This window comes from Rhinatrema bivittatum, chromosome 1, assembly GCF_901001135.1.
Source record: "Rhinatrema bivittatum chromosome 1, aRhiBiv1.1, whole genome shotgun sequence".
NCBI classification, from domain to species: domain Eukaryota; kingdom Metazoa; phylum Chordata; class Amphibia; order Gymnophiona; family Rhinatrematidae; genus Rhinatrema; species Rhinatrema bivittatum.
Window position 1 is genome coordinate 576,576,969 of NC_042615.1, and position 26,852 is coordinate 576,603,820.

Consider the following 26,852-nt stretch of genomic DNA (forward strand, 5'->3'; position numbering starts at 1 on the left):
GACAAAAATGATTCGACGGAGGAGGTCATTCCGGACCCCCGCTGGATTTTTGGCAAGTCTTGTGGGGGTCAGGAGGCCCCCCCAAGCTGGCCAAAAGTTTCCTGGGAGTCCAGCGGGGTTCCGGGAGCGATTTCTTGCCGCAAATCGTTTTCGTACGGAAAATGGCACCGGCAGGAGATCGACTGCAGGAGGTCGTTCAGCGGGGGTTCCGGACCACTGCTGAACGACCTCCTGCACTCGATCTCCTGCCGGCGCCATTTTCCGTACAAAAACGATTCGCGGCAAGAAATCGCTCCCGGAACCCCGCTGGACTCCCAGGAAACTTTTGGCCATCTTGGGGGGCCTCCTGACCCCCACAAGACTTGCCAAAAGTCCAGCGGGGGTCCGGAACGACCTCCTCCGTCGAATCGTTTTTGTCTATGGCCGCCGCCACTTTGCGGCGGCCATTTTGAAAAATGGCGCGGGCTGAAGACAACACGATTCTATTGAGGGGGCCATTCCGGACTGCCGCCATTCTGGACCACCGCCGGATCCCCAGGTAATTTAAAGCATTGGGGGGGTTTCGGGAGGGTGGGGGATTTAATTTAAAGGGTCGGGGGTGGGTTTTAGGGGGTTTTAGTGTGCCGGTTTTCCTGCCCTCCCCCTTCCCCCGATTTACGATTTTTTAACGATAAATCGGGGGAATTGGTATTGTATCATGGCCCTAACGATTTTTTGACGATTTAAAATATATCGGATGATATTTTAAATCGTCAAAAAACGATTCACATCCCTACTGATTACTTACCAAGGAAAACATTTTTTCTCTCTTAGTATTAGGGATCATGATACTGTTCAAAAAAACAGTATGTGTTATGGATGTGAACCCTTGAGCCGGCTAGAGTGTGAAGGAGATCCGCCGAAGGAAGACCCATAGCGAAATTCATAGCCGGGAGGCAGAACAGGACCAGGAGACCTGACAGGACATTCACCTATACCAGCCCTCATTCCCTGCAGGTTGAGGCCTTCAGTGCCGGGGCCAGCAGGACTTAGGCAGAGGTCTCCTGGTGAAGAGAAATCTGGTGAGAGGTCCGAGTCGAGGCAGGCAGCAAGGCAGAGAAGACAGGGTCTGTCCAGAGGTTGTGGCTGGCAGCAGAGGTGCAGAACAAGGAGACGATCATCCACATTTCTACACTGGTTTCTGTGAGAATATGTGCTCTCCATGAAGAAAGGATCGCATTTTTCATCCTCAACAAGTCCATGCACCCTGTGATCCTAGCATAACTTGGTTATAGTACCACTCCCCACAATTCAATTGGGAGAAGCTTCAACTCTCTGAATGGAGCCGGTGTTGTCATTGTTCCTGTTGCGATCCCGGGGCGCCCCCGGGACCGACACTCACCCCGCGGCGGTAGCGTCGCTGGCTCCGGCCTCCCAGGCCTGCAGGGACCGCGGGCGCTGCGCCCCCGGCCTGTCCCGACCTCACTCGGGCCTGCAGGGCCCTCTGGCATCGCGTCCCGGCCTCTCCCGATCCGTCGGCGTCCCTCGGCGGCTGGCCCCGCCCCCTAGACGCACGCGCGCGTCTCTCAGCTGGCTTTAAAGGGCCAGCACAGGAAATTGGCAGGGGAAGCTCCCGGGTGACGTCAGACGCTGCAGGGTATAAAAACCCTGCAGTACAGCCAAGCCATTGCCTTGCAACGAGGTTCCCAGGTTCGTCCTGCTCCCAGTTGCTGTGTTCCTGCTCGTCACTTTGATCTTCTGGTTTTCGACTTCGGATTGGCTTGTGGTTCTTCTTGGCTTCTGACCCTGGTTCGGCTTCGGTGTCTTCTGGCTCTCGACTCGGCTTGGCTTACGATACTTCTCTGGATCTCGACTTGGACTGGCTGACAACGACTTCTCTGGCTCTAGACGCGGACCGGCTGACAGCGATTCTCCGACACCTGACCCGGGCTTGGTGAGCTACTACTCCATCGATAGGGATCTCCTAAGTCCCAGCGGCCGGGTTCCTACGGGCTCCTCCCGGGGGGACACCGGCTTCCAGGGTGAACCGCCTAAGTCCCAGCGGCCGGACTCCTACGAGCTCCTCTCGGGGGAGTACCGGCTTCCAGGGCGAAGCACCTCTCCCACCGGGTCAGCTTCATCTCCTGGTCCTTGGTCGCATAGGGCCCTTCGTGTCTTTCTCCCGGTAGTCCGCGAGCCTGCTTTCGCCGCCTCCCGTTTGGAACCGGTGCCCCTACCTCTCTAAGGTATTCCATCTCCTGGTTCCGATCGGCCCAAGGGTCCACGAAGCTAACAGTTCCTGCATGAAACAGGTGAAACCACCTCCACAGCTTTCACTGGCAGTCTTGACGCTGGAAATTCTGCTGCCCTATGTGGACTTCACCGACGTCTTCTCCAAGAATTACATTAATGTCCTCCTACCACATTGGAGTTTTGATTGCTCCATACACATCCTTCCTGGCACCACTCGCCCTTGGGATAGAATGTATCTCTCTCCTTGCCTCTCCTTGCCTGATATGAGAGCCATGACTGGCTCTCATATCAGGAGAACCTAGTCAAAGGTTTCATTTGGTCATCTACCTCTCCAGCAGGAGCGGGATTCTTTTTCATCACCAAAAAGGATGGAAGTCCATGCCCCTGTGAAGACTATAGGGGGCTCAACGCGATCACCCGGATGGACAAATACCCTCTACCATTGATCAATGAGCTGTTTGACTGCCTTCAAGGAGCTGCCGCCTTCACAAAGCTTGATCTCCGAGGGGCATACAACTTAGTCCGAATCCGCCCAGATGACATATGGAAAACCGCCCTTAACAACAGGGACAGGCATTACGAGTATCCCGTAATGACCTTTGGCTTATGCAATGCCCTGGCAGTTTTCCAGCGGATGATGAACAAGATCTTCCGTGATCTTCTATAGGGATGTGAATCGTTTTAGGACGATTAAAATTATCGTCCGATAATTTTAATATCGTCTTAAACCGTTATGGAACACAATACAATACAGATTCTAACGATTTATCGTTATAAATCGTTAGAATCGTGAGCCGGCACACTAAAACCCCCTAAAACCCACCCCCGACCCTTTAAATTAAATCCCCCACCCTCCCGAACCCCCCCCCAAATAACTTAAATAACCTGCGGGTCCAGCGGCGGTCCGGAACGGCAGCGGTCCGGAACGGGCTCCTGCTCTGAATCTTGTCGTCTTCAGCCGGCACCATTTTCCAAAATGGCGCCGAAAATGGCGGCGGCCATAGACGAAAAAGATTGGATGGCAGGAGGTCCTTCCGGACCCCCGCTGGACTTTTGGCAAGTCTCGTGGGGGTCAGGAGGCCCCCCACAAGCTGGCCAAAAGTTCCTGGAGGTCCAGCGGGGGTCAGGGAGCGATTTCCCGCCGCAAATCGTTTTCGTACGGAAAATGGCGCCGGCAGGAGATCGACTGCAGGAGGTCGTTCAGCGAGGGTTCCGGCGCCTCGCTGAACGACCTCCTGCAGTCGATCTCCTGCCGGCGCCATTTTCCATACGGAAAATGGCGCCGGCCATACGCGTATGGCCGGCGCCATTTTCCGTACGAAAACGATTCGCGGCGGGAAATCGCTCCCTGACCCCCGCTGGACCTCCAGGAACTTTTGGCCAGCTTGTGGGGGGCCTCCTGACCCCCACGAGACTTGCCAAAAGTCCAGCGGGGGTCCGGAAGGACCTCCTGCCGTCCAATCTTTTTCGTCTATGGCCGCCGCCATTTTCGGCGCCATTTTGGAAAATGGCGCCGGCTGAAGACGACAAGATTCAGAGCAGGAGCCCGTTCCGGACCGCTGCCGTTCCAGACCGCCGCTGGACCCGCAGGTTATTTAAGTTATTTGGTGGGGGATTTAATTTAAAGGGTCGGGGGTGGGTTTTAGGGGGTTTTAATGTGCCGGTTTTTCGATTTTTCGATATTTTTCGATTTTTAACGATTTTTAACGATTTTTCACGATATTTTACCCCCCCAAACGGCAACAATACGATTCCCTCCCCCTCCCAGCCGAAATCGATCGTTAAGACGATCGAGGACACGATTCACATCCCTAATCTTCTATACTCCAAGGACGACATCCTGGACAATATTCTTATCTTTGATTTACCTACTCACCATCTGTCAGGTGCTCCAATGCCTGAGAGAGAACCAGCTGACACTAAATTGGATAAATGCTTATTCGACCAAAGAGAGCCTTCCCTTCTTGGGATATATCGTCTCCAAACATAGCTTCACATGGACCCGAGCAAGCTCCAAATCATCTGTGATTGGCCCCAGCCATCAGACCTCCGAGCCCTCCAAAGATTTCTAAGGTTTGCAAATTATTATCACCACTTCATTGCAAATTACTCTTCACTTGCAGCCCCTCTTACTGTGCTTATGTGAAAAAGGACAACACCCGGAATTGGAGTCCCGCAGTGGTATTAGACTTCAACACCTTAAAGGAGGTCTTTCTTAAAGCACCCAGCCTGCGACACCCAGATCCAAATCATCCATTCATCCTGGAGATGTTGCGTGCACAGCCTTTGGGAGCCAATGGTTTGGGCATGGCATGCATCACTTGGTTCATAGGAGAGCGGAGCCCTTGGGCCTCATGGCGGCTCAGGTCAGGACACGAGTCACATCCATGGTGAGGTGTGTGTGCAGGAATGGGCATAGGAACAGAGCTGGAAGGAGCTTGGAAGACTGGACGTGGAGACTTGGACATAGATGTGGAGACTTGGACAGAGACTTGGACATGGACGTGGAGACTTTGACATAGACGTGGAGACTTGGTTGGAGACGTGGAGATGAAGACAGGAACCAAGGAGGGATGAGCAAGACCTTCAGGCGCCCTACACAGCACGTGGGGCTGGTTGCAGACCACACTGTCCCCTTCACACCCTACACAGTGGGATGGCTGGTCACGGACCACAAGGGGATTGGGACAGGCTCAGGAAGTCTCTTAGCTCAGGGTTGCAGCGACCCCTCAGATCCTCCAGAGTCAGGACTTGGGAAGACAAGATAAAACCTTGGAGCTTAGAATCTCGGACTAAAAACAGGGAATCTCCTTAGGCACGGGTCCTACAGAACCTGGAGCATTAGGACCAGATATATGATGGAACTTGGGACAACAAGAAGACTTGAAACATCAAGGAAGAGCTGGACAGGACTGGAGAGATGTCACGGACGTCTCTCTGGAATGGAGTCACAGGTGTCTCTCTGGAAGGGAGTCACGGACGCCTCTCTGGAATGGACTCACAGATATCTCGGAATAGACTCACGGACATCTCGGAGTGGACTCACAGGGCATAGACATCAGGACATGGAACAGAGTTCAGAGTCACGGACTTCAGGACATGGAATGGACATCAGGATTCAGAGTCACGGACATCAGGACATGGAACGGACATCAGGATTCGGAGACATGGAACGGGCATCACGCTGAAGAGTCACGGACATCAGGACATGGAACAGGCATCAGGCTAAAGAGTCACAGACATTAGGAAATGGAACAGGCATCAGGCTGAAGAGAAGTCTTCAGGAGCATCTGGATAGATGCAAAGATACTGGAGGAATGGAGCGAGGCCCTTAAATAGGGCTGATCCAGGAAGCAGGCAGAGACTGGACATCAGTGGGGCTGCAGCCACTTCCTGTAGCAAACTGTTATATATATAGGCTGCCAGCAAGTCCCAAAGAAAGAGGAGTTAGCTATCTAAATAATACTTCCGTAAGCAGTGTTAGTGGTCTGTAGTGGTTGGTTCCCACAGAGTGACAGTAGTGTAAGGAATGACCACTTAGAGGAAATGGTGAATCCCTGGGCCGATGGCAGATGACAGCGCCCCCATGAGGAGATCCTGAGAGGAACTACCGGCTAGGCTGGAATATGAAATAAACACAAATAGTTCTTTTTTAGGCTGGAAGCTGAACCACCAGTGGTGGCAGTAGTGAGTCAATGTGTCCGGCAGGGCTGAAGTCCTTTTGATACTGGAATATAATCTCTGGGTTGCTGAGCTGTAGAGAGAGACTAGAAGTAGTGAGTAGACAGGGTATACTGGATACAAGATGATACACTCACAATCGTAGATATCTGCAATGGTCTCTATGCCACAGAGAGTCTTCAGTACATTCAGGAACAGGAGCCATAGGTGAGCACTGGTTCCTATAGACAGTCTGTAATAAGAACTCACAATAGCTGTATATTAATTGGCTTCTAGAGTAGAAGAGAGTCTGTAAAGGATTCTAGGAACATTGGCCCTCGTGGAGCGAGTACCGGTTCCTATCTGCAATCTTGCCAATATCACTCACGATCTCTGTACCTACGATAACGTCTTGTACAGAAGGGAGTCTTCAGAGCTATAGGAATGTAGGCCCTCGTGGAGCGAATACCAATTCCTATTTACAATAGAACTCACTGTATTCATGTCTGAGATCGCTTCCAGGCAATGAGGAGTCTTCAGGGACTTAGGCCCTCGAGGAGCGAGTACTGGATCCCGTCTTGGCAATCTGAAATCAAGAAGAGAGAGTGGAGCCTCCATGGAGCTGGTACTCCTGGTAAGTTTGAAAAGGCCAAGCAGTAGAGAAGAATTCCCCTGGCTAACTCAGATCATTGTTACAGGTAGCATGGACTGCTGAAGCAAGTCCAAATGAAGTTCCTTGTTGCAAGTAGCGTGGACTGCTGAAGCAAGTCCAAAGGGAGTTCCTTGCTAACTCATTAGAGGATAGCAAACAAAGACCTTTTAAAGTGAAAATGGATGACGTCACTACGGGGGGACGCCTCCGAGGTTCGCGCCCTTGCTGGTACAAGTCTGGAGCACGCGCGCGCGCGCCCTTACATCATCAGAAACATGGCGGAACCGTAGCGTCAAGCCAACCCGGGGACACCGGGACCAAGAGGCAGGGAGAAGCCGTGGCTGCATCTGTCCGTCAGAGCCGAAGGGAGACGCTCCCAAGGAAGAGAGGGTGGAGCGAGGGGCGAGAAGAGGCATGAACGCAACACACGCCCAATGTCTCAATGCTCGGCAAGCTTGTTGGTCCCTCTTTTTTGCCCGTTTAACTTCAAGTTGAATTACCGCCCAGGCAATAAGAACACCTGAGCTGATGCCCTATCATGCTTTTCCAGCCCAAGGACACCATTGAGGAACCCCAGCACATTATCAATCTAGCGTGCATCCATCTGTCAGCAGTCATGACCATTCCCATCAGCAAGACGGTGGTTCCCCACAGGCTAGGAGAAAGAGTACTAATGTGGGCACACGACTCCCGGATTGCCATTCATCCTGGCTGTGCCCGTACCCTGCCACTCCTCCAGTGCTACTACTGGTGGCCCAACATGCCACAGGATGTCTATGCATATGTGGATTCCTGTCCTACCTGCATGCAACAAAAGCCGTTGGTGGGATGCCCCAAGGGGCTTTTACAGCCACTGCTGGCCCCCAGGGAGCCCTGGACTCATCTGTCCACCAACTTCATGGTGGACCTTCCCAATTCCAATGGCAACACCATAATCTGGGTAATCATTGAGAGATTCTCCAAGATGGCTCACTTCATGCCACTACCCAGGTTTCCCTCAGCTCCAGAATTAGCCAAGTATTCACTTTACATGTATTCCGCCTCCATGGTCTTCCCAAACATGTCATCTCTGATAGAGGACCGCAATTCACTGCCCGATATTGGCGGTCGCTTTGCAAGAAATTCAACATAACGTTGGATCTGACCACTGCCTACTACCCACAAGCCAATGGGCAAGCTGAAAGAACGAACTGGTCACTAAAGACCTTCATTCGTGCCTACGTTAATGATAAATAGAACAATTGATCCCTGCTCCTACCAAGGGCAGAATTTTCCCACAACTCCCTCGTTAGCGCTTCCACCAGTTCAACCCCATTCCTTATCGTCTATGGGAGGCAACCCTTACCCCCATTGCCCATACCTCTGTCAGTTCCATCTCCAGCTACCCTGGCGACAGCGGATGAACATCTGGCTGTACCACTGCACTCTTACAGAAAGTGGCTGAATGGGCTAAAAAATCCATGGATGCCCATCAGAGGTCTGTACCCCAATTCAAGCCTGGTGACAAGGTGTAGTTCAGCAACCACCACATCCAGCTCAGACTTCCTTCCCAGCACCTGGCACCTCGGTACATCGGCCCATTCTCCATCATCAGACAAATAAGACCGGTAATGTATGAATTGTGCCGTCCCCCATTGCTGGGAATCCATAACATATTCCATGTGTCTCTACTCAAGCCTCTGATCCTTTCCTGGCACTCCCAAAGGGTACCAACTCCACCTCAACTTGCCACCGAGAGTGATACCACATATCATGTATGTGATTTCTTAAAGATATCTGTAAGCGAGGATGTAGATGAGAGTACCTCTTTTCCTGGGAGGGATATGGGCCTGAGGAAAAATCTTGGGAGACAGCATCTAATATCTTCAATAAGAGATTGATCAGGCAATTCCATGCTATGCACCCACAGAAGCCAAGACCCCAAGGAGGACAACTTAGGGAAGGGGGTACTGTTATTCTTGCTGTCCACAGAGGGCCACAGTCAGCTTCACTCACCCTCTGATGTCGGCTCACTCAAGCGGGCCCTGGCTCCCTGGTCGTGTCATGAAGCTGCTACCATAGTCACGATGCCCTACTGGGTCCCAGTGCTCCTGCCGATGTAGCCGTGTCCCCTAAGCCGAGCTCTCTCCCGCACGATGCCGTGCTGCTGATGCTGCCATCTCTGTCCTTCCTGCCCGGGCGTCCCCCTAGGTGCGAATGTGCGGCACTCTCTCAGCTTTAAAGGGCCCATGGCAGGGAAACCTCCTGCAGCCCCTCCTAATGATGTTTCCCTCCTTTCTGTATATAAGACAAGCTCTGACAGTCAAAGCTTGCCTTGGTAACAGCTCTCTTCGCTCTACCTGAGCTATGTTCCTTTCTCCAGCATTCCTGTTTTCCAGCACCTTTTCCTGCCTTCCTGCTTGCTTCTTCCTTGGACAGAAGCCCAACTTCTGACCTTCGGCTTGAACCTGACTACGAGTATCGCTACCTCCTGCTCGGACCTGACACGAGTTTCCACCTAACCACCTTCCCATGGCATCATCCATGCAGAGGCCCACCTAAGATCAGCCAGCCCCAGTACCCAAGGGCTCAACCTGTGGGGAACGCGGGCTGGTATTGGCAAAGCTTCAGCTGGCCTCAGCTTCCCATCCAGTCTCACCTACCAATGGTGGGGGCCTGAGGGGGTTCTCCCCCTCAGGCAGCATCAACTCCTCCTCGGCCCAAGGGTCCACTCCTCCAACACTCTAGTTGGAGCAGCTTCTGATTTAGCAAGAAGCTTTAAATGGTATGAAGGAAACAACTGGGTGCTAACAACAAGCAAAAATGTTTACATGCAAATGATGCAATGTACCATTCCATAAGTAAAGTGATGATATGCATTAATAACACTAAAAGTCTAAAACCTAATTACCCATGAGGAAGCAAACATTTTTACTGTATTTCAGCAGAATGTTGGGATGATGCAACATATTTGTAAAATAAGCATTTCTTGAGATTCAGTGAAGTAGGTTAGCATGGTGAAATGCACAATTATCCTAAAATGGAAATTAGATTTAATTACTCGACTTTCCAAACCCAAGCTCAAGATAATCTGCAATTCAGGTACAGTAGAGATTTCCATGCCCCAGAGGGCTTAAAATCTAAGGGCCTGGATTTACTAAAGCTTTTCTCCCATTCTGTCTCTATAGGAAAAATGATTGGTAAATGAAGCCCTAAGTTTGTCCCTGAGCTAATGAGTGACAACACCCTCCCACACAAGTAACAGCCAGCTATCTTAATGTATGAGTGATGCATTTTGTGCTGAATTATTAATTATATGGATGTAGGAATGCTGCAAACTCTGAATGTGAAGAAATGGCTGAAGAAATTAAGAATGTTGTAATGCTGTAACCTCCTCCCCCCAACTCCAGAAATAGTCTGAAAACTGAAAGAATAGTCTCTGAGAACGGTGTCATGCTCATAAACAAATAAACCATCGACAGGTAAACAAAATAAGTTATTTATCTATACAAAAAAAAAGCCTAGGTGGTTACCAGGCTAGACCAAATTTTTTTTCGCTGTTCCATGCATCGTTCCTGACAATAGCCTAAAACATAGGGTCAAGTACTGATAAATTCTGATGCAATCATCTGAAAATATCTGAAAATGAGTCAGCCAGAAAATGACCACCTCACATACAAGGGAGCACATGACCAATGTACGTACGTTAGTCAAACCTAGTTCTACCTCTCCTCCATCTGAAGAACCTGAGAAAGCTGAGATCACCCTTTTCCTGCTCTGTGAATGGGTCACTACACAACACATGGCCTACATCTCTGCAATCCTTGCAGAATATTATAAGAATAGAATGAAGACAGACAGAGATCTGTAGAAGATTCACATACACAAACCGACGGATAAGGCCAGATTATATTCAGAGAAGATGCATGCAGACAGAGACAAAATGATGCAGAAGAGATGCTGATTTGAACTTCAGCCTCAGACACATGGAACCCCACTGCTATGGAAGATTTCTAAAGAAGATTTACACAGAAGAAAATTGAGAACCAGAGGCCAAAAGATATAAGCACTTGTACCAGAAGATGAAAGTTTTGATAAAACTCCTGAAAAACAACAGAACTGAATAATTCCTGCTAACAGCGCAAGCTAAAAATGTATTTATTATAAAAAATGAATTTATTATGAAAAGAAAATATTGCTCTTTTCTTAGCATATTTTATCTAAAAGATTCCAAAAAATAAGTTTCTGGTATTTAAGTAGTATAAGTATTCCTCTTATAAAAAAAATGTGTTAAATGCAATTGTCATAGTGATTGTTACAATAAATTGCTGATGGAACATTTAATCCATAATCTTCTCTAAACAAAACCTTTATTTAAAATAAACAAGCATGTTCCTTTGAATTAACACATCCCTCTGCCATTTGGTGGATGGAGATATGATTACAGTTAACTTAACGTGTTAAGTCATACAGGAAATTATAGTTAGATAACCTTTACACATCTCTATAAATTCATGCCTCTCTTGCAATATACTAAGTGATAGCTCCACTTTTAGCTGCCTCCAACCCCTTATCCCAAAATAGGAAGCCTCAAACCCTTACTCCCATCCCTCTGGAAAGAAGATTTACTATTCTCGAGGGTTCCACTATTCACAGATAGGAGGAAAGTCAGAGCCTTCCTGCCCAATAACTGCTGGTTCTGAAATCCATCTTATCGAGATTGTTTTTAAAACATAAACCCTAGTTCTCCCAGTCTATGGTCTTCTTGACTAGACTGTAAGCTCCATGGAGCAGGTGCTCTCTCTTTCATGTTTTGCAGAGCCTCATACACTTTATAATGCAATATAAATGATAAATAGTAATAGTAATAGTGGTAGGAGTGAATTGATCTCAGCTGTGTTGTTTAGTGGACAGCTGCAGTATGGACATGAAGGCTCTGTGAACAGTGAAGGGGAAGTCTTCAATCAGACGATGAGAAGTGGTTTTAAAGTCCCATATTTATGCTCGAAGTGGGTCAGAGGGAGCTAGAAGGGGTGTTAGTCACTCCATGGCATGCTTTTTTGGAGGGGGAGGGAGGTGTTATCACTTCGAAGGAAGGAATTGAGGGGTATGGTTGCCTCAGGAGAGTTCTGCTAGTGATCCGGGTGACTAGCCAGGGGAGAGGGGAACTGCAATGACATTGGGGACATGCTAGTGATCTAGGCAGAGGGGCATATGTTATCACTTGGAGAGGTAAGGAAATGTCCCTGCTAAAATGACCTTTAAAATCTAGTGGGTTAGCACAAGAGATTTCTTAATACAGGAATGTGCTATAGTTCTTTGGTTATTGTGTATGCTCCAAGCTTGCACACAGTTTCTGCAATTTATTAGCATGAACGCCCTTGAATATATTGCATATCACATTACGTTTTAGCAAGATGCATCCTAAAAATGTTTAGAGCAAATTTTATTTCATAGGCCACAAAATGTAAATACTCAAAAATTATGAACATTTCTTACTACCCAACTTCTGCTGATATTTTATAAATTTATAAATTTCACCATGAATACAGACAGAATTATTAAATACAACTCTCAGGCATAACAAAAGGAGAGTAGTTCACACAGTTCATTGGTGCTCCAAATTTGTGCATCTTGTGATAGACCAATAAAGGCTTTATAATATTATGAATAAATTAAAATTATTGAAAAAATGGTAAGAAGCTTAACCACCATTCTATCCAAACTCCAATAAAATGTATGCCATTTTAAAAATAGTATGCATTATAGATGAGATCTGGTTATTAATGCTTTCTAATGGTACTGCTGCTAAATTACATTTTAGGAAGAATAAACCTCCATGCTCTTCAGCAATCTCTCAATCATAAGGAGCAGACATGATGGATGTACAAATGACATAAGTAACATGGCACCCATGTACATGGTTGTCCTGCATCACTCATCAACTGGGATAAGGGTAGGGTAAGGGGGCCCTTTGCCATGGCATAGCTTGCTGGGTTCTGATATAGAATGCAGAGGGTATGGATCGCTCCATGGTGAGACCACACCTTGAATACTGTGTACAGTTCTGGTCGCCGCATCTCAAAAAAGATATAATTGCAATGGAGAAGGTACAGAGAAGGGCTACCAAAATGATAAGGGGAATGGAACAGCTTCCCTACGAGGAAAGACTAAAGAGGTTAGGACTTTTCAGCTTGGAGAAGAGACGACTGAAGGGGGATATGATAGAGGTGTTTAAAATCATGAGAGGTCTAGAACAGGTAGATGTGAATCGGTTATTTACTCTTTCGGATAGTAGAAAGACTAGGGGGCACGCCATGAAGTTAGCATGGGGCACATTTAAAACTAATCGGAGAAAGTTCTTTTTTACTCAACGCACAATTGAACTCTGGAATTTGTTACCAGGGGATGTGGTCAGTGCAGTTAGTATAGCTGTGTTTAAAAAAGGATTGGATAAGTTCTTGGCGGAGAAGTCCATTACCTGCTATTAAGTTCACTTAGAGAATAGCCACTGCCATAGCAACAGTAACATGGAATAGACTTAGTTTTTGGGTACTTGCCAGGTTCTTATGACCTGGATTGGCCACTGTTGGAAACAGGATGCTGGGCTTGATGGACCCTTGGTCTGACCCAGTATGGCATTTTCTTTCTTAAAGATCTTTCAGATTCCTTTCTTCCGGCATGCTGTTTGGTCCCATGTGACCTGCAACTGGCCTACAGAATGAGTAGGCCCTACAGTCATTGGTCAGCTGTGAGGTATGTGGATTATGTTGAGTGGTAGGGGCAGGAATGACACTTGATTAAATGTATCTTGGTGTTTATTGGCTATACAGTATGCTACTTGCAAGAGTGAGGCCAGATTGGTCATGGCTGATTATGTTACAGATGATTCTGCTTTATTTTGAAAAGTTCCTACCATAAAATAAATCTAAGGTTTAATTATGTTTTATTAGATCCTCACATAGAGGTTTCCTAGCATATAGTATTTTCTTATCATTATTTCCCCTTCTTAGGCAACCTCACTAATATTCTTAGGCAATCTCACTAATGTGTATAGTATAATCCACAAATCTTAAGTGATATACATAAAACACTCATATTGATTTCCTTTCTGTTGTCATCTAATCTCTGTAATTATCTCTTTACAATCAGAAAGGATTTGGCACTATTGATGATGAACAGAAAAGGTAAATAAATATATAGGGAAGCAATTTAAAATGCAGTTTCAGCTTTTTACTGAGACATTTCAGTGCTCCTTTCAAAGTGCTGCAATTTAAATAACCCATTTGGTCACATGCATCAAAGAATTTCAGGTTAGAATGGAATTTCCTTTCCCTGAAGACAGAAAGCTTTCAGAGACTTTTTTTTTTTTTGTAATGATACTACAAAATATTTAGTGTTTTGACTGCACAATAATTGATTGTTTAGACTAGAAACAATAAACAAAGCACAGCTCAAGCATTTCTCATATAGAATCAATAAAATGCTTTTAAGTGCAGGTTCACCTGCTGCTGATGTGTAACTAACAACCATATTATTGGACTACAGATAATCAAAAACTAATCTAAAAGATTGTAATCTAAATGAGAGCACTTGTCTCTTCTGCAGTATAAAAAGAAGAGACAGCATTATACCATTCCCATGTTTACTATTTATTAAAGGATCATTGACTATGCTAAATAATGATTGTGCTAGATTTTCAGATTGTACATGAAGTAGAAAATTCTTAATGTTTAAATTAATTTATTTGCATAAATTTGAAAGAAAAAAGTACTGTGGCTGCTACATTAGCCCACTTAGATATATACTTAATAAAAATCAGTGAACAGGCTGCGGGTGATACCTTTTTATCGCAACAACAATACTTTTGTGTTCAGCTTTTGAGAGTTCAACTCCAATAATCAGTGCAAAATTAGCTAAGAATTAATATACAAATAAATTCTTGAGTGGATAATAACAGCAATGTTTGCTTTCAAAGTTGTAAACAGAAGCAGTGAAAGGATAGGGATCGGAGATTTGATTCTGGGATAATGTGTCTGGGTATTCTTCCAGGCAATCTGTTTGTGAGTGTCAGCACTTACAAAAACAAACATGGAATTTAACAGCAGATAAGCCCAGCAGATCCTATTCAGTCTGTCCAAAATATTTCCCCTTGCATGCCATAAACACCAGTTGGAATCAGGTTTTCCTTCTCTTTTTTTTTGTAATTAGAGATCTGTGTTTATCCTACCCTTTCTTAAACTCTGCTATTGTTATTGCTTCCACTGTTTCTTCTGGAAGGCTGTTCCATGTAATCACCACACTCTTGATAAAATATTTTCTCATGTTACTCCTCAGTAAGGATGTTTGGGCCGAAAAGGTGTGTGTGTGTGTATATTGGAGGTGAAATTTAGTTCATCTACTAAGGTGAGACCGCACCTTGAATACACTGTACAATTCTGGTCGCCGCATCTCAAAAAAGATATAATTGCGATGGAGAAGGTACAGAGAAGGGCTACCAAAATGATAAGAGGAATGGAACAGCTCCCCTATGAGGAAAGACTAAAGAGGTTAGGACTTTTCAGCTTGGAGAAGAGAAGACTGAGGGGGGATATGATAGAGGTGTTTAAAATCATGAGAGGTCTAGAACGGGTAGATGTGAATCGGTTATTTACTCTTTCTGATAGTAGAAAGACTAGGGGGCACTCCATGAAGTTAGCATGGGGCACATTTAAAACCAATCGGAGAAAGTTCTTTTTCACTCAGTGCACAATTAAACTCTGGAATTTGTTGCCAGAGGATGTGGTTAGTGCAGTTAGTATAGCTGTGTTTAAAAAAGGATTGGATAAGTTCTTGGAGGAGAAGTTCATTACCTGCTATTAAGTTCACTTAGAGAATAGCCACTGCCATTAGCAATGGTTACATGGAATAGACTTAGTTTTTGGGTACTTGCCAGGTTCTTATGGCCTGGATTGGCCACTATTGGAAACAGGATGCTGGGATTGATGGACCCTTGGTCTGACCCAGTATGGCATGTTCTTATGTTTTTATGTTCTTATGTACTGAATGGAAAATAATTCAAAACAAACAAAAAATGTAAATGGGTCATCTAGAGGCTCTCCAACTTCTCTCCTGATTAAACGCAAGCCTTGGAGCTCGGGCCAGGCAAAGCCAAGGCCCAGCCATGCCCGTCTGATCCTTTTTGTGCAGGACAAAATCCTCATGGGACCTGGATCTACCCGATTGGGCTTGGCCTGGCCCAGTTGGGGCCTCTCTGACCCCTCATACTGGGGCCTCCCCGGCCCTCACTTAATACCTTCTGCAGAGTTTCAGAATGTTGCAACGGGCAGAAGCAAATCTCCACCTGCTCCTGCCCTGCCTCCATGCCAGCCATCCCTTCTGAGCAGTGGCAAAATGACATCACTTTATCATCTGTCTCAGGTGTGGCTGGGGCCACCAATTTTAAATGAATGGAAACAGTGCAGAAGTAAATGGGGATCGCCCCTGCCCATTATAAAGTACCAAAACTCCATGGAAGGGGTAAGTGAGGGATAGGCAGTTCCCTGGTCCTGGCAAGTTTTTAGGAAGTGGGATTGAAGGTCAGAGGGGCCCAGGAAGGCCGCAGTTGGGGCCGGCTAAACACAGCTGGGTGGGTCTAATGCCTCGTGAGTATGCTGACTGGCACAAGGAGGATCGGAAAGAGCATGGCTCTTCCTAACCCAGACCCTATGGCTTGTGTCGAGGTGGGCGGGGTGGGGTCGGAAGGCCTCCAGGAAGCCTTTTAAAAAACGTTTCCCTCACAAAAATGAAAATATGCCCAAATTTTCAGGTACTTTTCATAGAGGTCATTTTTGGTTTGTTCGATTCAGAAGGAAGCAAAAATAGCCTTATTTCTTCTGGCTTTTTTGCATTTATTTTGAAAAAATTCATATCTCTACTCCTCAGTCTTTTCTCTTGGAGCTTTATATGCCTGCTTCTTGCTCCAGACTACCTAATCCATTCAAAAAGGGTAGATTCCTATGCATTGTTTATATACTGAGCTATTTGAATGTCTCCATCATATCCTAATCTTTCCTCTCCTCTCTGCTGTTCTAAGGTCTACATACCTAGTAGGTCTTATCTCATAGACTATTTGATGAAGATCCAGCACCATTTTAGTAGACTTTCTCTGAACTCCTTCTACTATGTTGATAATCTTTAAGAGGTATGTCCTCCAAAATTGGAGGTAATGTTCCAGATAAGTTCTCACCAATAACCTTATAGAGGTATTAGCATCTCTCTTGTTCTACTTATCATGCCTTTCCCTGTGCATCCTACTGGCTCTAGTCACTGCCTTATTACTGTTAGGAACTGTGGACCCTTGCCCCGAGGTGGGGTTGCCGCTACCTGCGGGGTTGAGCCCCGCAGGTCCCCACCGTCGGGAGGCAAGGCTGGCCGGGAGCACAAGCAAACAGGAACTTCGTCATTACCAGCCCTTGTTCCCCACAGGTTGAGCCCTTGGGTGCCAGGGCCGGCTGGTCTTAGGTGAACCTCTATGTGGCTGGTCCTGGAGGGAACAAGCGGCTGGAAGCAGGGAGTGTCAGAGAGGTCAAAATCAGTCCAAGGTTGAGGTACTCTCGGAGAGAGAGAGAGAGAGAGAGAGAAGGCCTTAAGGGTTGAGATGCTACAGCAGTTCCGGAGACATTAGAGCAGGACCACATGGGACTGGCCCCGAGGAAAGGAAGTGCAGGAGCAGAGGCCTGTATAATGGTATGCTGAAGCAGGGCTAGAGCGGGGAATCCACTGTAGCAGGTTCAGATAGAGCAGAAGTGCAGAGGCATTGCCCGAGGAGGGGCAGCGCAGTAGCAGGAACCTGTCATTTAGAAATGCTGAGAGGTGCCCAAAGGAGTGGGGACACAGAGACACAGTCTTGTAATGTAGAAGTGCTGACACGGGTCCTGAGCAGAGGTGTAGACAGCGTCTCATGACGTAGAAGTTCTGACCCAGGCCCTGAGGGGAAGAAACACAGTGACAGCATCTCGTGATATAGCAGTGATAAGACAGGTCCCGAGGAGTGGTAGCACTGAGGTAGGGTCCCCGACCTAGAAGCGTTGAGTCAGGCCCCGAGCAACGGGGTGCCGAGACAGGGTCCCAGATGTAGAAGCACTGAGCCAGGCCCCGAGGAGCAGGAGCACAGAGACAGAGTCCCAGATGTAGAAGCACTGAGCCAGACCCCGAAGAGTGGGAGCGCAGTAACAGGATTCCGACTTGAAGAGCAAGGATCCGTAGAACAGGAACAACAGGTCCGGAGTACTGGAGCAAGCACCAGCTAGGAACCAGGGAACTCGTTGCCAAGTTAGCTAGTGGTGGAAAGAGGTAGTCTTTAAATATCCCGGGCCGGTGATGTCATCCGCCGGGGACAAGACTGAAGTTCCCGCCATTGGCCTTTTAAAGGAAGGACAGATGGCGCACGCGTGCGCCTAGGGAGGCCCAGGGTCGGAACGCTGGTCGGCGGTGTCCCAACCGCCACGTGGAGCACAGGAAGCCAGTAGGCTTGCCCCTTTACTCCTGGTGTTCTCGCAGCAGTGACTGGCTGCAGCCGCAAGAACACCAGGAGTAAAGGGCCAAGCATGTCATGAGGTGAGTTGAGCCAGCCGCGGGTGGCCGCGGCTGGTGGATGTAACAATTACAGTGTTTTGCCACATTGAAATCATTAATTATGATCAACCAGTGGTTTCTTTTCTAATTCACAGATCATACTATCTCACCTCTCAACATTAACTAGTCCTTTGTATTTCTGTACCACAAATACATGATACTATAATTTTTTGTACTTGAATATTAGATATCAAATGCATGATGACTCCTCAGGTTTTCTTAGATCATTCTTTATTTTTCTATTCCATCTGAGGTGTTTACTCTGTTGTAGATCTTATTATAATTTGAAACAGACAAACTTTTCCTACAATCCCTCTGCAGTGTCACACATGAAAATATTGAACAGAATTAGTTCTAGGACAAATCCCATAGGTACCCCACTAATGAACCTTCCTTCATCAGAGTGAATTCCATTTACCAAAACTGTTGGAATCGTGGACCCTTGGGCCGATCAGAACCAAAGGGTGAACTGCTGAGCGAGGTGGCAGCAGTGGTCCCGACCGGGAGGCGGCAAGGACGGAGTCGTGCAGGGCCGGAGGAAGGACCTAGGAAGCCCTATGCGACCAAGGGCTTTGGCAAGGAAGAATGAGACGGTGGAACTGGCGCAGAGATGAGAAGATCTTCGCCCTGGAAGCCGATCCTCCCCCGAGAGGAGCTCGTAGGAGTTCGGCCGCTGGGACTTAGGAGATTCACCCTGGAAGCCGGAGCCCCCCCAGGAGGAGCCCGTAGGGGCCCGGCCACTGGGACTTAGGTGGGCCCGCGGGGGCCGAGTCTGACGAGGTCCAAGATCGAGTGCCGGAGGATCGCCGTTCGCCAGTCCAGAGTCGTGTATCAGAGAATCGTCGCTTGCCAGTCCAGAGTCAAGAATCGAGGGATCACCATAAGCCAGTCCAGGGTCTGAAGCCAGAGGATCACCGTAAGCCTGTCCGGGGTCAGGGGCCAGAAGAGAATCACCGTAAGCCAGTCCGGGGTCAGAAGCCAGAGGAGACCAAGACGATACAGGAACGCAGCAACTGGAGACAGGAAAACCTGGGAACCTCGTTGCAAGGCAGAGAGCTTCTGGACTGCAGGGCTTAAATAGCCCTGCAGCGTCTGACGTCATCCCCAGGGAGGATCTGGTTTTCCCGCGCTGGGCCCTTTAAGTGCAGGGCAGGAACGCGCGCGCGCACCTAGGGGGGCGGAGCCAGCCGCGGGGAACGCCGGCGAAGAGAGGGAAGCCGGAGCGCGGTGCCTGAGGGCCCTGCAGGCCCGAGAGAGGTTGATACACGCCGGGGACGCTGCGGCCGGGGTCCCTGCAGCCCCAGGGAAGGGGAGACTGAACCGGAACCGCGGCGGGGTGAGTGCCGATCCCGGGGCCGTCCCGGGATCGCAACAAAAACCCTCTATTGTCTAAGAATTAACCAGTTTCTAACCCAATCAAATAACTTGGTGAAAACTTGTAGGTATGTAGAAGGATTTCCAGAACTGGATATGGGAGAAAGCATCATGAATTTTGACCAGCTCTGCCCTATTCCCAAATTAACTCATATGTGACAGATAATGAACATAAACAAATTATATTCATGCTTCTCTAGTGATATAGTTTATATTATCCATGGCAGGAAATATGGAGAAGAATATTATATTTGATCCTCTTGCGTACCCCATCCACAGCTCAGTAACAGTTGAAAGAGGCAGGACAGCATTGCTGTCTCGTGTCCTGTTGGCTCCACCATGCAAAATGGTGCAGACTGACCTCACATTGTCATTTGGCAAAGGGGGAAGGGTTGGATAGGGGGGATCGACCCAGAGGGGTCTTCCTTTTCAGTCTATGGTGGTGGTATCACAATTCATATTGTGACCTGCGTAACTACCCTTGCACGTCGAGGGCATAAGACCATGTGAGGTCTTCTAGCACCATTTTGCATGTTGAATCCAACAGGTGAATAGTCAAGAGTACTTTCTTTCCCCTTCAACACAGTAGGATTTTTTTGCAGCCTGATAAAGCCTTCTTTTTCAGGCCAGGGGGATGGGGGGAGGGAATGAGCTTAGAGGGGCCCTTTTCCATCCTGGAGGGGGAGGGGGGGTGTGCAGGGACATTGATATCCACATCTAGCTTTGCATCACTGGCAGGGAAGCACTGATGCATTATCTGTGTGGTAAGAGTTATACTTTGCCAGTGGCAATAATACATTGCCCATTAGTACACTGGCATTTTACAGTAAATAAATAATACCTGCATTAAAACTAGTCATTAATACATTTTTAATATCACTTAATACATTGAGCCCTAAGCATGAACTCTATCTTAAGCAGGAATGTAGCATAATTAAGACAAAGCAATAGGGATGTGAATCGTGTCCTCGATCGTCTTAACGATCGATTTCGGCTGGGAGGGGGAGGGAATCGTATTGTTGCCGTTTGGGGGGGTAAAATATCGTGAAAAATCGTGAAAAATCGTGAAAAATCTAAAAATCTAAAAATCGCAAAACCGGCACATTAAAACCCCCTAAAACCCACCCCCGACCCTTTAAATTAAATCCCCCACCCTCCCGAAACCCCCCCAAATGAGTTAAATAACCTGCGGGTCCAGCGGCGGTCCGGAACGGCAGCGGTCCGGAACGGGCTCCTGCTCCTGAATCTTGTTGTCTTCAGCCGGCGCCATTTTCCAAAATGGCGCCGAAAAATGGCGGCGGCCATAGACGAACACGATTGGACGGCAGGAGGTCCTTCCGGACCCCCGCTGGACTTTTGGCAAGTCTCGTGGGGGTCAGGAGGCCCCCCACAAGCTGGCCAAAAGTTCCTGGAGGTCCAGCGGGGGTCAGGGAGCGATTTCCCGCCGCGAATCGTTTTCGTACGGAAAATGGCGCCGGCCATACGTGTATGGCCGGCGCCATTTTCCGTATGGAAAATGGCGCCGGCAGGAGATCGACTGCAGGAGGTCGTTCAGCGAGGGTTCCGGCGCCTCGCTGAACGACCTCCTGCAGTCGATCTCCTGCCGGCGCCATTTTCCGTACGAAAACGATTCGCGGCGGGAAATCGCTCCCTGACCCCCGCTGGACCTCCAGGAACTTTTGGCCAGCTTGTGGGGGGCCTCCTGACCCCCACGAGACTTGCCAAAAGTCCAGCGGGGGTCCGGAAGGACCTCCTGCCGTCCAATCGTGTTCGTCTATGGCCGCCGCCATTTTTCGGCGCCATTTTGGAAAATGGCGCCGGCTGAAGACAACAAGATTCAGGAGCAGGAGCCCGTTCCGGACCGCTGCCGTTCCGGACCGCCGCTGGACCCGCAGGTTATTTAACTCATTTGGGGGGGGTTCGGGAGGGTGGGGGATTTAATTTAAAGGGTCGGGGGTGGGTTTTAGGGGGTTTTAGTGTGCCGGCTCACGATTCTAACGATTTATAACGATAAATCGTTAGAATCTCTATTGTATTGTGTTCCATAACGGTTTAAGACGATATTAAAATTATCGGACGATAATTTTAATCGTCCTAAAACGATTCACATCCCTACAAAGCAAGCCCAGACACAAATCAGATCAGATAAATGTGAACTATTTGTAATTCAATGTGGCTAAATCCTAACTATCCCAGTTTTCTCATAGTTGCATATTAGACCAGTTCTGACCTTAATTTTAATCAAATTTGAATGCAAACATATGGCAATTTGCATATTGTCTAAGTGGTCAAGGATACATACTGCCAAATTGTAATTCTAAATTCAGTATCAGCTGAAACACCGCTGATTTTTCAAACCAGTTTTTGAATGAAGACAAAACAGATATACCTTGCTTTTACTAGACTTCAGCATGTGAAAGAAAATTCAACTACAGCCTGAAAATCAAATAGGTAGATTTTATAAGGGCTGCACAGGTAATAAGCAATGGAAATTCTAACAAGAGGAGTTGATTTGTACACAGCAGTCTCTGCTACCTGCAGCGTACAAATCAACTCCTTTTCATCACGTATAAGGTCTAAAATTCTTTAATGATGTAAATTTTACAAGGACTACCTCTTAGGGTGTCTCTAACATCCCCCCTAACCCCCAACCCACTTCCCGAAAACTCACCCTTACAATGGTCCATATATTGAGTGTCAGGTTAAACCTTATAAAAAGGTTTTCTCTCTCTCTCTCACTCACTCATGTTCACCTACTGAGGAGCTGTTGCATAACATTCACACTCTGGCTGAGGAAAATCAGTGCTCACGTATGTCAGAGCTGGAATGCTCTTTCCCCATACACTGTTGTACACATACCCTTCCCAACTATAGAAGTGCATATATGTGGGCATTTTTTGCACACATAAGGCTTTTAAAATCTACCTCAAAGCTTTTAAAGCATCTTATGTTTTTGTTTTACAGTCTTTCTGTAGTATACTGCAGTGCAATAATTTCAAATGAAAAATAAGTCATCAGTTAGAATAATAATGTGATGGAATGCAATGTTATTTTTAGCAAACAGATCAATATCTCTGGAAGCAAATGAATAGTGCATCAGTAATTGCGACCACTCATCAACATTGTGTAAAGTAATTAAAGTTATAGCTAACATATCTTAATTTTATACTAGCAAAAGAATGATTATGCCCATCCACTTTCCCCTTGCCCAAACTCTACCAATGATTTAACAAAGCATATAATTTTAACTTTTCTATTCCAAATAATTTGTTTCAGTTTTCTATTTTAGTGAAAAGTGAATAAAATGCAGAAATCAGACAGTTCTTACCTATCTAGAATGCCACACAAATCAATCTGCAGGTCACTGAAATTTCCCATGAGCCTTTGCTGTACTGCAATAAGATCTACGACTTTATGACCAATAGAAATCATCCTCATGCATCCCTGAAAACCACCAATTTCAGTCTTGCATTCAGAAGCACTATTACTGCCAAGGCAACCTAAAACAGAGAGAAACAGACTTAAAGGTATAAAAAGATAAGAAACAATCATTAGCATTCTTTATTTTCTTCTTTTTTATTAGCCTGCTTTCTGAAGGGGGAAAAAAAAAAGGCTAACGAAACCGAATCTGCTTTGATGGTAGTGGCAGACCTTCCGTACACCACTGAAGTGAACAAGACTAATGCAAATTTTGACTGGGGATGAGGACCTGGCCATCTTCTGCTCTTACGACAGGGTTGCAAACATCTTACCTCCACTAAGTTAATATGCTAGCAATAGTTACAAACTGGGAGGGGGGGATCTTTAGGAACTTCCTTTTATTTAAAATTTCTCAGTAAATGTCAGGTCATATCTGCAAATAATAAGTATATATATTTTTTTTTATCCAGAACAGTTTGAGAACTTTCTTCAGAATAGGTCTATAATAGAGTTATCTAGATAACTGAAAGCTTTATAGGATAGATGGTAGATTGTTGTTTCTGTATATTTTCTGTTATTGTCCCTCTTACTGTGGTCTGTATATGGAATTATGCACATTTTCTCTTTTCTTCTTGATTATACTGTTTCTGGTATCAGCTTTTCTTTGCTAAATGTAATTGGAAATTTCAATAAAAATTTAATAATAAAAAAAAGCTGGGGAGGGTAGACCATTCCTGGCACTAATGGCTGGATGGGGCCTCCCTACCCCAAATCACAAAGTGCCACCATTATGTTATCCAATTTGCAAAAGGGGAAGGGTGCACCATGCTTAGTTCCTGGGCACCTCCCCATAGTGGGGCAGCAGCAAGCAAAAGTGGTGTTAAAAGGGCATAAATAAAGCTAGGAAAACAGTCTTGAATAGTTTATAAAAGAAAGCTAGAAAAAGAAGAAGGAAGAAAGAAAATCTGCAGCCATGTCTCCCCAACAACAAGCCTCCGAGTCGTTACTGAGTGGTATGTCCCAATAGAGGCCGGAGGGAATGGGGAGAGGGAGAGCTTTTGTTGCTCTGGGAATCGTAGGTGTGGATGGACAGTGTTGTACTCTGTGCGGTCCCCTAATAACTATTTTGTTTCGGGTGCTATCCACTCCAAATGTTCACAGCATTTCAGGAGAGAGCCATAAAGACTCTAGCAGGGATGTGATTTTTCAGAAGCATACACACAAGTCTGGCTTTGCTATTAGGCATACTAGGCCTATGCAGAGAACGGCAACAATCTGGGGGCAGCAGGAAGGCTGAAGATTTGCTGCTTCCCATCTAAGCAAAATCTCATTCGGCGGCACAGAACAGTCCTCTTCTTCTGCCCAGAATTTTTCCTCCCATGCATCCTACTGGGAATAGGAGGAGAAGAGCTGAGGCTGAAGCAGATATGCCAGAGCAATGTGGAATCGCTCTGATCCCTAACCCCATCTCTCCCTACTGTCCTTCAGAGATAGGAGAGGAGGGTGTGAGCCTGCAGTAGGCATAGCAGAGGAAAGAAGAGCCACTTTGCTCCCTAATGCAGCCTCTCCCAGGGATGGGTGTATGGTGGGGAGCAAGAAATAGTGAGAGAGGAATCACTGGGACTAGATGAAGGGAGAAGTTGAGAAGTGAGAGTGGATTGGGTGTGTATGCATGTACATATGTCTCTGTGTGTGAGATAGAGAGAGAGAGAGAGAGAGAGAGAGAGGACATGGGGACAGTATTATCAGAAAGAATGGATTTGCACCTTGTGAATGTGTGTATGTTTATGTATTGTATTCCAGGTTGGGTGGGAGGTTAGCGCGAATTGAAGAAGGAGTAGTATAGGGAGAATTTTCTCCTCCCCTACTAACAATTTGAACCCTCCCTCTTTTAATCTCAAATTCTTTCCCCCATATCCTGGAACTTCTTTCACTCCTACCTCTTCCTTCTGACCAAATCCTGCAATCCACACCTCAACCATTGATCTGAGACCCTTCTACTCCCCCTCTCCTTCCTCAATCCAAGAAACTCTCTAGTTCCTCGTGCCCCATCCTAGATTTCTTATCCTTTTTATCATCCCCCTTATGCTCTATCTTACCCACCTCCCATGTTCCCTAGCTCCAGTCCTCTCTCTCGTTCTTTTCCTTTCCCCCATTACCAATCCTGACTCCTTACTATCCTTCTCCAACCCTTTTCTTCTTGCCTTCTCTCACTCTATTCCTGGTTCTCCTCCCTCTCCTAATCTAAATCTAAATTTGGTCTGATCACAACTTTTAACAGAAAATCCAGTTCTCAACACAAGTTACAAAATGTTAAACATAAAAATACATTGCATCCTCTCCCCATCCCAGGTCCTCCCCCCACGCATTCTCATCTCCCCATCCCCCAAGATCTCTTTCCTGTACTGATGCTTGAGTTTTCTTCACCTAATAAAAACCAAATAATTTATGAGGCAGGATGGCCACCGAGGAATGAACAGTGAAAGCTGAGCTCCGGAGCAACTCACAAGTTTCCTTCTTTGCTTTGAAATTTCTTATTGGAATGTTCCTCTTTACTGATATTGTGGAGAAATGCCACTTACCAAACGCAAAGCAAAGATAAAGGAAGTTACCTCTACTCCTATTTTGTCTGTGAGGCAGCCCTGGATAGTAGAAGCTTTTGCCGGATCAGTGTGCTCGAAGCCAGAGGGAGGGGCCGTTGAGGGATGCAGCGGTGACCAGACACTGAGCCCTCTGGCCATTGAGACTTCGCTAAGCCCTGGCGCACCAGATACTCCAGACCCTCCGCTCGGAGGTTTGGAACCCGAGCTAACAGCTGCTCTCCTGAGGAGGAAATCTGCTTCATTGGAGTTGGAAATCCAGAGAGGAAGTGTCGGTGGTGCACAGCCCTCGGCAAGCCCAGTTTTAGAGGGCTCCAGGAGACAACCCATTGAAGCACAGGATTGAGCCAGAGAAGGAGTAGACCCTTCAGAGGAAGGAGAGGTGGAGGAGGATTTACACATGGTGGGGTAGATTTTACAAATTTGCGCACTCGCATACTTTTGTTTGCGCACCAGGTGCAAACAAGAGTATGCGGGATTTTAATAGATACGCTCATAGCCGCGCGTATCTGTTAAAATCCGGGATCGGTGTGTGCAAGGCTGTGCAAAATCGGCAGCCTGCGCGTGCCGAGCCGCGTAGCCTGCCTCCGTTTCCTCCGAGGCCGCTCCGAAATCGGAGCGGCCTCGGAGAGAAATTTCCTTCCACCCCTCCCCGCACCTTTCCTTCCCTTCCCCTACCTAACCCACCCCCCAGCCCTACCTAAACCCCCCTACCTTTGTTGCACAAGTTACGCCTGCCCGAGGCAGGCGTAACTTGCGCATACCGGGCCGGCCACAGGCACGCGATTCCCAGGCCTGGGAGCCATTTCAGAGGCCTCGGCCATGCCCCTGAAACGCCCCCGGGCTGGAACCATGCCCCCGGCCCTGCCCCCAAATGACACGCCACCGCAACACGCCCCCGACATGCCCCCCCCCCCCCCCCAGGAAAGCCCCGGGACTTACGCACATCCCGGGGCTTGCGCACACCACCGAGCCTACTCAACATAGACTCGGCACGTGCAGGGGGAACTTCGGGCTGGTTTTCGGGGGGTACGCACGTATCTTACACACGTACCCCTTTGAAAATCTTGCCTGGTATGTGGAGTTTCTAAGTTTAATTCTTCTAAAATGACTCTGGAAGAAATTATAAGGGCTATTTCCTCTATGGAGAAATCAATAATGTCTCTGACCTCTATGGTGAAAGAAAGTATTACAAAAAATCAAGTTATAGAAAGTAGAACAGAGAAAGTCGAAACTGCAATGATTGGATTAGAAAATAAAGTGGAAGAGATGCAAAAAGTCCAAAATAATTTGATTAAATCAGAAAGTTATCAAATGAC

General features: G+C 47.1%; 1 protein-coding gene across 1 annotated transcript in view; it reads right to left on the reverse strand.

The window, feature by feature from the left end:
- The window catches only part of CNTNAP4 (contactin associated protein like 4), a 1,044,358-nt gene that overhangs the window by 429,318 nt on the left and 588,188 nt on the right, over positions 1-26,852 (reverse strand). Inside the window, exon 10 of the mRNA XM_029616960.1 lies at positions 22,842-23,013. Coding sequence (XP_029472820.1) covers positions 22,842-23,013 — 172 coding nt within the window. The remainder of the gene's footprint in view (positions 1-22,841; positions 23,014-26,852) is intronic.